At 27.1% G+C, this 10,411-nt stretch overlaps 1 protein-coding gene across 3 annotated transcripts; it reads right to left on the reverse strand.

Moving 5' to 3' along the window:
• Positions 1-227: 227 nt before the first annotated feature.
• LOC122507238 lies at positions 228-10,120 on the reverse strand. Of its 3 annotated transcripts, none has more exons than XM_043619853.1 (9): positions 9,988-10,120; positions 9,379-9,453; positions 8,390-8,528; positions 8,142-8,291; positions 4,459-4,801; positions 4,165-4,362; positions 3,269-3,614; positions 2,493-2,765; positions 228-445 (listed from the first exon to the last, which is right to left on the reverse strand). In XM_043619853.1, the coding sequence occupies exons 3-9, from the start codon at positions 8,524-8,526 to the stop codon at positions 255-257; spliced, it is 1,638 nt and encodes a 545-aa protein (XP_043475788.1). In that variant the 5' UTR covers positions 8,527-8,528; positions 9,379-9,453; positions 9,988-10,120; the 3' UTR covers positions 228-254. The 3 variants fall into 3 exon arrangements, with proteins under 3 accessions (XP_043475788.1, XP_043475789.1, XP_043475790.1); XM_043619854.1 differs by lacking the exon at positions 228-445 and adding an exon at positions 730-866; XM_043619855.1 differs by lacking the exon at positions 228-445 and adding an exon at positions 738-814.
• Between the last annotated feature and the right edge of the window lie 291 nt (positions 10,121-10,411).

Genomic DNA, 10,411 nt, shown 5'->3' on the forward strand with positions numbered 1-10,411 from the left:
GAGATTTTGGTGTTGACTGCGAAGGGGTTAACCAAAAGGTCAGCAGCCTTAGAAATTTATGTCAAATTTAAAGGTACAGAGGTAACAGCTGTGGCGGCGAAATCTATTTTTGCAATACGGGTAAATAAAACTCTTACATTTAAATGTAAAATTGTGCGTGTTATTTCACGTACAGTTGTACATAAAATAATAGTTCTAAATGCACATGTATTTTAGTATATAAATGTACTTGTGTAATAATTAAAAGCATTTTGCTACATGAACCGTGTGTAGTTTTTGTCATTAGGAATATATAATTTTAATATATTCAAGAAATTGATTCTCTGTGAAAATTCATTGCGCATGCGAGGTTGAGAAAAGTCCCGATTCTCCAGGGTTCCTCCAAAATTTTCTTTAACAGGTTGTCGCTGTCCCCTGGAGTAAGTGAAAAGACTAGATGTGTGCCCTTATAAAAATTAAAAAATGATGTAAAAGAAAGAAGAAGACGGTCAACTTGTTAATCTTACATTAGTAGCTCGTGGGCCATTAATTTGATAGAGCGGAATTTTACTCGGGGTTTCACCATTGTGGAATGTCTAGAGTTGTTGTATGTCTAAGTAATGTATCATTGCGTAAATGAAGTTTGAATTTCAAATAAAATGGCCAATTGTTTAGTGAAATGATTTGTGTTTTATTATTTATGGTTTATTCTAAATATATTTATTATTCAGAATTGTTTTTAATTCAGCATCGTCGTTGATAAGTTCAACGTCTTATTTCACCGTCGTTTGGTATCCGTCGATTAATCTGAAGCGGAATCTCTGCTGCGATATTTCTATTTTGTTTTTGGCGTATCATTGAACGGTAAATACATGCAATAAAAATATCTATTTCACATGTTTTAAAGTACATAATTAAATTTATACATATGTAACTATATAAAAACTTGAATTAATTAATCTAGAGCATTTATGTCTAGAAAATGAATTTCACATATTAACAAAAAAATATTTGTCAGACAAAACGCATAAAAATCTATTTTATAAGAAATTATAACCGTAAAAAATGTTCTTTGTTTGTAATGTTTATCAATAAATAAGAATTATTTTTTTGTCTGTAAAATATGCCCATATTAAAAATTTTCTAAGTCTGTAATATAGACCCAAGAAGAAAAATTTTGTTTGTCTGTAATATCGACCCACAACAAAAAATTTTTTGTCTGTAAAATCGACCCACAACAAAAAATTTTTTTGTCTGTAATATAGACCCATAGGAAATATTTTTTCTGTCTGTAATATAGACCATTAAATATTTATAATATTTGTTTCAAAGACACCAAGATATTTTATTGTAGAGAAAGAAAAACATTTTCTTACGCCTGTAAGACAAGCACTTGTTATTCAATTTAATGTGTATAAATGATACTGTCTCAGTGTTTTTAATTGGAATTTTGAAGGTAATTAAAATTTATGAACAATTTCTTTCAAGTTTTTAAAGTAATTCAAGTTTTTCTCAAATAATACCTATAATTTATTTTAGGAATTTTATTAAAATATAGAAAATAATTAAATTCTTTCGATGAATATATACATAGGATTTAAGTTTTTAACGATAATTAATATCATAAAAAAATTCTTTAATTTATTGAATACAATCGATTTTGTTAGTAATTGTAATAAATAATATTTTACCATTAAAAATTCATTAAAATTATTAATTGAAAATTAAACTTTTGTAACTTATGTTATTAGAGTTTATGTAATTAATTAAATTCTATTAAAGAATTTCTTTAAGTTCGTTGAAAAATAATGTAATTTTTCAAAATAATTTTATCTGAAAATTTTGAAAAATAAAGGAATTAAACAACGGATTTTTTTTAACTTTTTAAAATATTTGTGTTTGTTGATAATATGGAAGGAGTGAAATTATTGCGAAGAAATTGATAAAAAATTCTTAAATAATTGAATTGCAGTGAAATTATTATTATGATTTTTGAAAATAATTGAATGTTTGCGTAGAATTTCATTAGAATTTTGTTTAAAGGATTGACTTTAAAATTATTGAAAAATAAATAATTTATTAAAGAATTGAATGTTTCTTAAAATTAAATATTTATAACGAATTTCATTAACATACTTTTTAGTAATTGAATTTATTTGACAAATTTTGATAAAATTTTTAAGAATAATTACAATATTCGAGGAATTCGATTAAATTTATATTGAAAATAATTGAAGTTCTACTATAAGTTACTATTTCGGACAATAATTAATTTTTAATAACTTTTTATTACTTTTAAAAATAAATAAATATTTGTGTAAAATTTTGTTTAAATAATTGAAGGTTTTGTTTTAAAATTCATGGTATAAATAAACATTATATTGTTTTTAAAATTGATTATTTTATTTTAAAAAGTAAGGAAGAAGAAGTTAATCGCGCGTTTTAGCGTGCGAATTGCTGTTTTGTTGTTATATATGATTCTTATTTATTTAAATAAATATAACAAAATTTACCTGGATTGTCATTCTGGTCATCAATCCTGTTATCCAAGTCAACTCCAAGTACATTGATGCATAAATATTTAATACTCGATTCTGTGATGAAACTATTACACTGGAAAATAAATTCATTTCTTGTTATTAATCCTAATTCCAAATCATCCCACGCATCTCGGATTTTAATGTTTATTCGACGATTATTCAATTTCAGAATAACTACAGTGGCTCTGTGTTCGTCAATTTTTTCGTTGTCTCGAAATGATCGCGCTTGGAGTGATGCAATTCTCTCTGTAATGTTAATGTAACAAAATTGTTAAAAATCTTTTAAATATTATTAAGGTGGTATTCTGGTCTATGCCTCAATTTTAAGGCGTTTTCCGAGTAAGATAAAAAAGAAAGTTTAACATTTATAATATTTACTTTTTTTGCAAGTTGTTTATTAATGTTTAAACAGTTCAGATAAAAAATAATAAAAAATTTTTAAAGTTATCAACTTTTGAAGTGAAGTATGAAAAAACTTCTGGTTGACACGATAACTAAAAAATCTTACTCAACCGATTTACTTTAGATTTTACAAAAATGTTCTTTGTATATCTCTTTATGGTCGGAACCTTGGATTTAAAAAAACATTTTTGTTTACTATTTTTACAAAATTCGAAAGTGGCAAAACACAGTTTCAAAAAACACATTTTTTTAAATCGTCGCAAAAACGTTTAAAATTGAGACCTTTGGACCTGAATACCCCCTTAAAGGAAAAAAATAATAAGTTCATAATTGTTTAAAAAAAATACCTGGGAATTTCCAGACGTCAGGGTGAGTACCAATTATTGTCGATAAAATGATATTGTATTTCTCAAATACATTAGTGCAACGTTCAAAATTTCTGTGAACGCAGAAATGATTTGCTCCTACTTCTCTTAACCAAACTTGGTCATAGTTTATAAAAAACAATTGTAATACCGTGTAAGCATTTGCACTAAGGGTTTCAACCGTTCCTTGAAATGCTTCCTCAATCGTGTTGCTTGGCAAAAGAGGCAATGTAAGTGTAAAATGCAAAAATTGGGTGATTTCTCTATCTACATTTTCGTTGAGTAGATAATTATGCAAACCATGTTTAACAATCAGGTTAAAAATTCCCTAAAAAATTAGATTAGTAGTTAACATTTCATTAATTTATATTAAGAAAATTTTGTTTAATAATGAACAGTATAAAGTAGATGCTACTAGATATTAAAATTATTATATTTCAATGCAGTTGATACTTCATAATTGAATTTTATTAGATTCTAATAAATAAATTTTAATAGTCAATGAACATTTTGGTAATTATGCAGAAGAAGGACTTTTCTCAATTTTGAAGATTTTTGGTTTTTATATTTTTATTTTTTGTGACTATACCACTTTTTCATCCTCCCCCACCGGATTCTTTAATAACTAGCCAAATGTAAGCTTTTCCAAAAAAATTAACTGAAACTCTTTAAAATTTGAAAAAGTCCTTCTTCTGCATAATTACCAAAATTTTTAATAAACTACCTAACTAAACTATTAAAAATATATAAAATAAATAAACAAAAAAATTATAATTTTAAACTTCTAGCAGACATTTGTAAAGGAAGAAGAAAATTGTTATATTAATAATAATAATTATTACAGTATTAATATAAATGTACTTGTTAGAAATAAATACCTCCTGATAGTGATGTAAACTTCCAGAAATGACAGCTGCAGGAAATAATAGTTGAATACTTCTTTTCAAGAAGTTGGAGTAAGATGTAAGTACCGATGTGATTTTGAATTCGGGAACAAGATTTAGAATTTTATTGAAGACAGATGTGTAAGCCTCGATGCTAACAGTGTTCATGAGTACCCATGCACAGGGAATCAACTGAAACGTACAAAATACAATTTAAAAAAATTCATGACAAAATTTATGTATTGTTTACTAATAATTGAAATAAAAAAAGATTTGCAATATACTTACAGAATTATCTCTAACGCATACAATTGACATTAGTTGTTGGCACCAAACCGAGGAAGGAGTTGCAGTACTCGAAGCGTGAATAAGAAATGTTCCACGTTCAAGTAAGGATTTCGCAAAAGTTAAGTCCATGATTAAGATGGACGTACTGTCATCATCAGATAGTAAATAATATTCGAGTGATCCTCCATTATAGTTTCGCAAATTTTGCCATCTTTCATTAGAGAGTATCTCATGGAAACTATTTAAATCAGTTGGGGTGTCCCTTGGTATATTTCTGTTACGCCATCTTATCATTGGTCTATTTGCGACTCTAAACGGTAAGTCCCTTTCAGCACCTTCATGTCTGAAAATAAAAATTCATTATTTAAGAGAATCTAAGAAAATATCTCCTCCTCATTCAACAAACAATATTCTGCTGATTTGTTGAAAAAATTAGAAAAGATAAAACTGATTAAGAATCTTCTTCTTATATACATAATAATATTTTAGAAATAAGTATTGAAATATTGACTTATAAAAGATTCATATTTGTCAGAAATTACTGATAATTTTTAATCAAATTCTTTGAAATTAAAAATATTTAAACAAATTTTTATTATTTGCTTATAATATTGAATAATTTTTTTAAAAATAACGAATGTAATTATTTAGATAAATAAAAATTGTACATTATAAAAAATTAAATGTCACAAGGAGAATAAAATTTCGCTTAACAATTATTTTTACATTTCCTTTTCAATATATACGAATATTCATCTACAAAAAAGAGAAATTTTTGTTTATATTTGAAAGATTTTCAACTGAAAGATGACTTATAATCTTTCGCGAAAATGGTGCGTTACAAATTAAAGCATCCGGCCCCCCAATTATTCCTCTCAAATTAAAACAAATTTATGATTGAAAGAAGAATTGAAAAGTTGTTTTATATTTTTCTAAACGCAGCTTCAAACTGTTGAAAAACTGATATTTCATAGAACATTTTAAAGAAGAAAATCTTCTCAGTTAGAAAGAAAAAATTTAGTGGTTACCCAGTTATAGGGGGGAACTAAAGTGGATTGGAGTCTGAATTTACTTTAATGACGTTTAAGGGAATCATTTGTTGTGGAGTTAATGCCTTTTAATTAACATTGAATTCTTTAAAGGGCATTAAAGGGGATTCAAATTCTGGTCACGTGGTTAAAGAGAATTAAATGGATAGAAATTATCAATTTAACAATAGAAAAGAAATTCATTAAGATTGCGGACATAAACGGAGTTGGTTTGGAATTTAAGGGCATGAAAGTGCCAATCCACTTTAATTCACCCCTTATTCCTGGGTACATCTAAGAGGAAAAAATGCTGCAAAGTTTTTTAAATTAAGAACATTTTTTTTCTGTGAAACAATTTACACTCGACTCTCGGTTCTTTTGCATTTATAGAACCAAATCCTCTTATACCTTTTACCAAAACAAATATGCCATGGTAACGCAAGACAAAACAATATATATAACCAAATGTAAATTAAAGACAGTATTTATGTTTTAGTTTTAATACCTACATTTATAATTGAAGTTTTTAAAATTTTAATTGCAAAAGGATCGAGCGTGTAAAAGAACTGAATGCAAAAGATCTGAGAGTCGAGTGTAATTAGGAAACACGATTTCTAAACTTTTCAAAAATGTTTTTTTTAATTGAAAGTCTAAACTTTTAAATGTAATTTTTTCAATGTAATATTTCTTTGAAGCACTTTTGACTTGATTCCAAGAAAAATATTTTTTGGAAATATAATAATAAAAATAAGAAAGGTAACTATTTAAAAGTACATTTTTAATTTATTATTTAATTTTAATTTATATTATTTGACTTTAAAATACTAAATTTTTTAAAAATTAAATTTTTACATACATTCAATTTAGATTCTTTAACAATTGAGGAGGTCAACCAAATAACTCGATCTTCGCTCGGTCCAAACGGTGTGAAACCAGTCAGTGTAGAGTCAAAATTGAGAAAAATGAAATTTTTGATTTTAAAAAACGACATCTTGTAGATGATAAAAAAATATTACTTTTTTCTCAATCAATTCTTTTTTAGAGACAATATTTCTTATAGGGAAAAAATCAAAAAAATTTTGTTTTCAAATTTAATTAACTTTTAAAATACAAACTGTCTTTTTCAACAGAAAATGTTAAAGAATTTGCTCGTAATTATTTATACATACTTATTTGAGTTTGCTAAAACAAAAAAAGTCACAAAACATTCAAGAATTATTGTTTAATTTTTTTATTGTAAATAATGACCTGTCAGCAATAACGATATGTTATTTTCGATGAGAAAAAGTATCGAGGGAAGTTTTGAGTTGAACAACCTTCCAGTGATATAGTTATTCCATATTATTCAGGGAAGTTTTTTAGCAAATTTCATAAATATTTGTTTAAAAATAAGAAAGTTATTAAATTTCTAAAAAGTTTATGTCAGGTCAGGCATACGCCGGAAGAGACAGCGCTTTAATGACTTTATCACTGGAAGGTTGTTCAACTAAAAACTTCCCTCGATACTTTTTCTCATAAAAAGTAAGCTCTCTAAATCTGAATCAGCGAAATTCCACTGAAAATCAGTAAAATTTGACTGAAAATCAGCACTCAATTCTCGCGATTTGAATCAGTGAAATCTCACTGAAGATCAGTTCAAAATGATTGAAATTTCAGTCATTTTTCACTGATTGGCCAATTACAAAGTAACTGAAAATTTCAATATGTTCGGCAGACATTTTCAGTTACTTTTAAATTGTCCAATCAGTGAAAAATCACTGAAATTTTAATAATTTTTAACTGATCTTCAGTGAAATTTCACTTATTCAAATCGCGAGAATAGAGTCAATGATTCTCGCAGTGAAATTCCACTAATTCAGTTTTAGAGAGAGATATCGTTATTGCTGACAGGTCATTATTTATAATAAAAAAATTAAACAAAAAATAATTTTTGAATGTTTTGACTTTTTTTGTATCAGCAAACTCAAATAAGTATGTATAAAAAATTACAAGCAAATTCTTTAACAATTTCTATAGAAAAAGAAAGTTTGTACTTTAAAAGTTAATTAAATTTATACACTGAGAAAAATGGATAGTCAGATTTTGATGTTAAAAAGTTGATGTTACTCGATACTATCATTATGCTACTGGCTACCATCACAGATGCTAAAAAAATATAGTTATGCTACCCCGTACTACCAAGATGTTACTTCTGATGATATTGATGGTAATGGTGACTATCTAGATAGCTGTCTGTATACGTAGCATTAAAGATGGTCACCCTAACCACAATTATGTTACCCACTACTATAAATTTCTCTCCGTGTAAACAAAATTTTTTTGGTTTTTTTACCATAAGAAATATTGACTCTACAAAAAAAATTGATTGAGAAAAAAGTTGTATTTTTTTATCATCTACAAGATGCCGTTTTTCAAAATGAAAAATTTCATTTTTCTCAATTTTGACCCTATACTGTCTGGCTCCACACTTTTTGGGCCGAGGGAAAATTGAGTTATTTGATTGACCTCCTCAATTGTAAATTTAAAAAAAAACCTACAAATAAATTCTATTGTGAATATGCAAAATTTTTAAAAATTGATTTTTTAAAATCTCAAATGAAATTTTTTATGAAATTGAATTATTTTAACTTCTTTTCTAATTTAATGGATACTTACAGATATGGTTCTCTTCTGCTGGAAGTTACTCTTTCCCAAAATAAACCTGGTGCATGCGAGTGTTGAACTGATAATTCAAAAAGTCCGTTCTGTTTGATAATTCCTCTTCCTGGACAACTTCTTGATCGATGAAACTTGCAGTAAAGATATCTAAAAAAATTGAAAATCAATTCAAAACATTTCTTTTTCGTTTTAAAGCTAGTAGAGTTCAATTGTTTTTAATTACGAAATTACATTTTTCTACGTACCTATTTCCACATTTTCTGCCGTTCTGTAAATAGTAATAACCATCAAAATTCAACAAATTGGCTAAAGGTTCTCTGTTTATCGCTTCTCTCCCAGGCTGATGGTTTTTTTCATCGCCAGGTTGATTGTTTTCCTCCATGTCTTCCAATTTAAAAAAAATAAAGTCAGTTGGGGTAAATAGAAACAGTTGTTATTACAGTTAAATAAAAAATTTCTTTAGGATTTCTGAACGTGGTATAATGGTAGGTATAATGGAGCAAGAGAGAAATTAAAAGAGAATAAATGAGAATAAAAAAGAATGAGAGAGAATAACAAAGAACTAGATAGAATATAAGGGAGAGTATGAGAGAATAAGAAAGAATGAGAGAGAATAAGATAGAAAGAGACCGGTTGAGAATGAGAGAGAATAATAGGTAAAGAAAGAGAGAACGGAGAGAAAAAAGAGTCAACGAGAGAGAATAAAAGTGAACCCAAGTGAACCTTAGTGCTTCTTTACACTAGGGAGAGAGAAAGCAAAATACGCTCTCGTAGAGGTAGAGAAAGGAAAGATTATGCATGTAAAATCTTCCCCTTCTCTACATCTACGCGCACGTACTTTGCCTCATCTCTCCCTGGTGTAAAGAGGTTCATTGAGAATAAGATAATAAAATAAATAAAAGAGAACGAGAGAGAATAAGAAAGAATGAGGAAGAATAAAAGAGAATTAGGGAAACGTTTTTATATGTAATGTTTTTAATATCAATTTAGTTATTTTTAACTAATAGAAAAAAAATTATCAATTATTAATATATATTAAAAATATTAAAAGAATTTGAAAAAAGAGTTGCCAAGCATTGTAAATTACAAAATTTTGAAGAATAATTTTGAAAGCCACTATAAAAGATTTTTAAAACTTTATTTTTTATCTAATAACTATTGTGAATTTTAGCATATTTTAAAGAATGTAACATGCTTTTACTTAAGAAATATAAATATATACTATAATTTATACCTTCGTAGAAGCAGGCGTTGATTCACTTTATTGTGCGAAATGCGATGCGATGTAAGTGAACGAGCAGAGTGACCACTAAAAAAAATATTAGTTACTTTAACTTAACCTAAAAATTAATTTTCATTAACGAATTTATTATAGTTAGAGGTCATTCGAAAACTACTTAGCACGTCAGGAGGGTGGAGGGGTCAAGCTATTGTCTACGATAAGAGAGAAAATGGCGCTAATATACATATAAAGAACAACGCACAACTGCTTCGCAAAATTCAGGAAGTTTCGCGAACAAGATGCATGAAATAAAAAAGGACACAAATATGTTCTTTTCTGTTCTTTTCTAACCCATGCTTTGCGTTCGCGAAGTTAAGTACCCCAGTAGCACGGAATATTACACCATTCACATGTAAGATTAAACTATTTCAATGAATAAAATTATAAATTTTGAAGAAAAATTATTGAAGCCACGTGTAATTAGATAAATTTTATTTGAAATTCACTATAAAAGATTTTCAAAACTTTACTCTTTATCTATACCTATCATAAATTTTAATATATTTTAAAAAGTAAAACGTTTATTTTATTTTGAAAAAATAATTACATACTAATTTATACCTTTGTAGAAGCAGGTGTTGATTCTCTTTGTTGGGCGAATTCAGCACGTGCAGAATGTGATTTATTGCGATGCAAATGAATGAGATGAATGACCACGATAATCCGGAAATCTTTTATCTATGGCGCCACCAGTTTCCTGATCACGTGATGATCCTAATTGCAGTTAAGCCGCAACTTAGGCCTTTATACATTAGATAAAATTTGCGCGAATTTCAAAAAACGATGCTCTACAAAATATTACCAATCTTTCTCTGAGAGTGGGAGTAGAGAAAAACTTTCCTCTTCATCTTGTAATATTCTCACAAATTTTCTTATATTTCCATATATGAGTGATTCACCAAAAATAAATTTATTTTTTCTTAGATGGAAATTATTAAAATTTAATTATGATTATTAAAATTTTTTTTAGTTTAAAGTTTAAAAA

Source organism: Leptopilina heterotoma, unplaced genomic scaffold (genome assembly GCF_015476425.1).
Source record: "Leptopilina heterotoma isolate Lh14 unplaced genomic scaffold, ASM1547642v1 Lhet_453, whole genome shotgun sequence".
In the NCBI taxonomy this organism is placed as follows: Eukaryota; Metazoa; Arthropoda; class Insecta; order Hymenoptera; family Figitidae; genus Leptopilina; species Leptopilina heterotoma.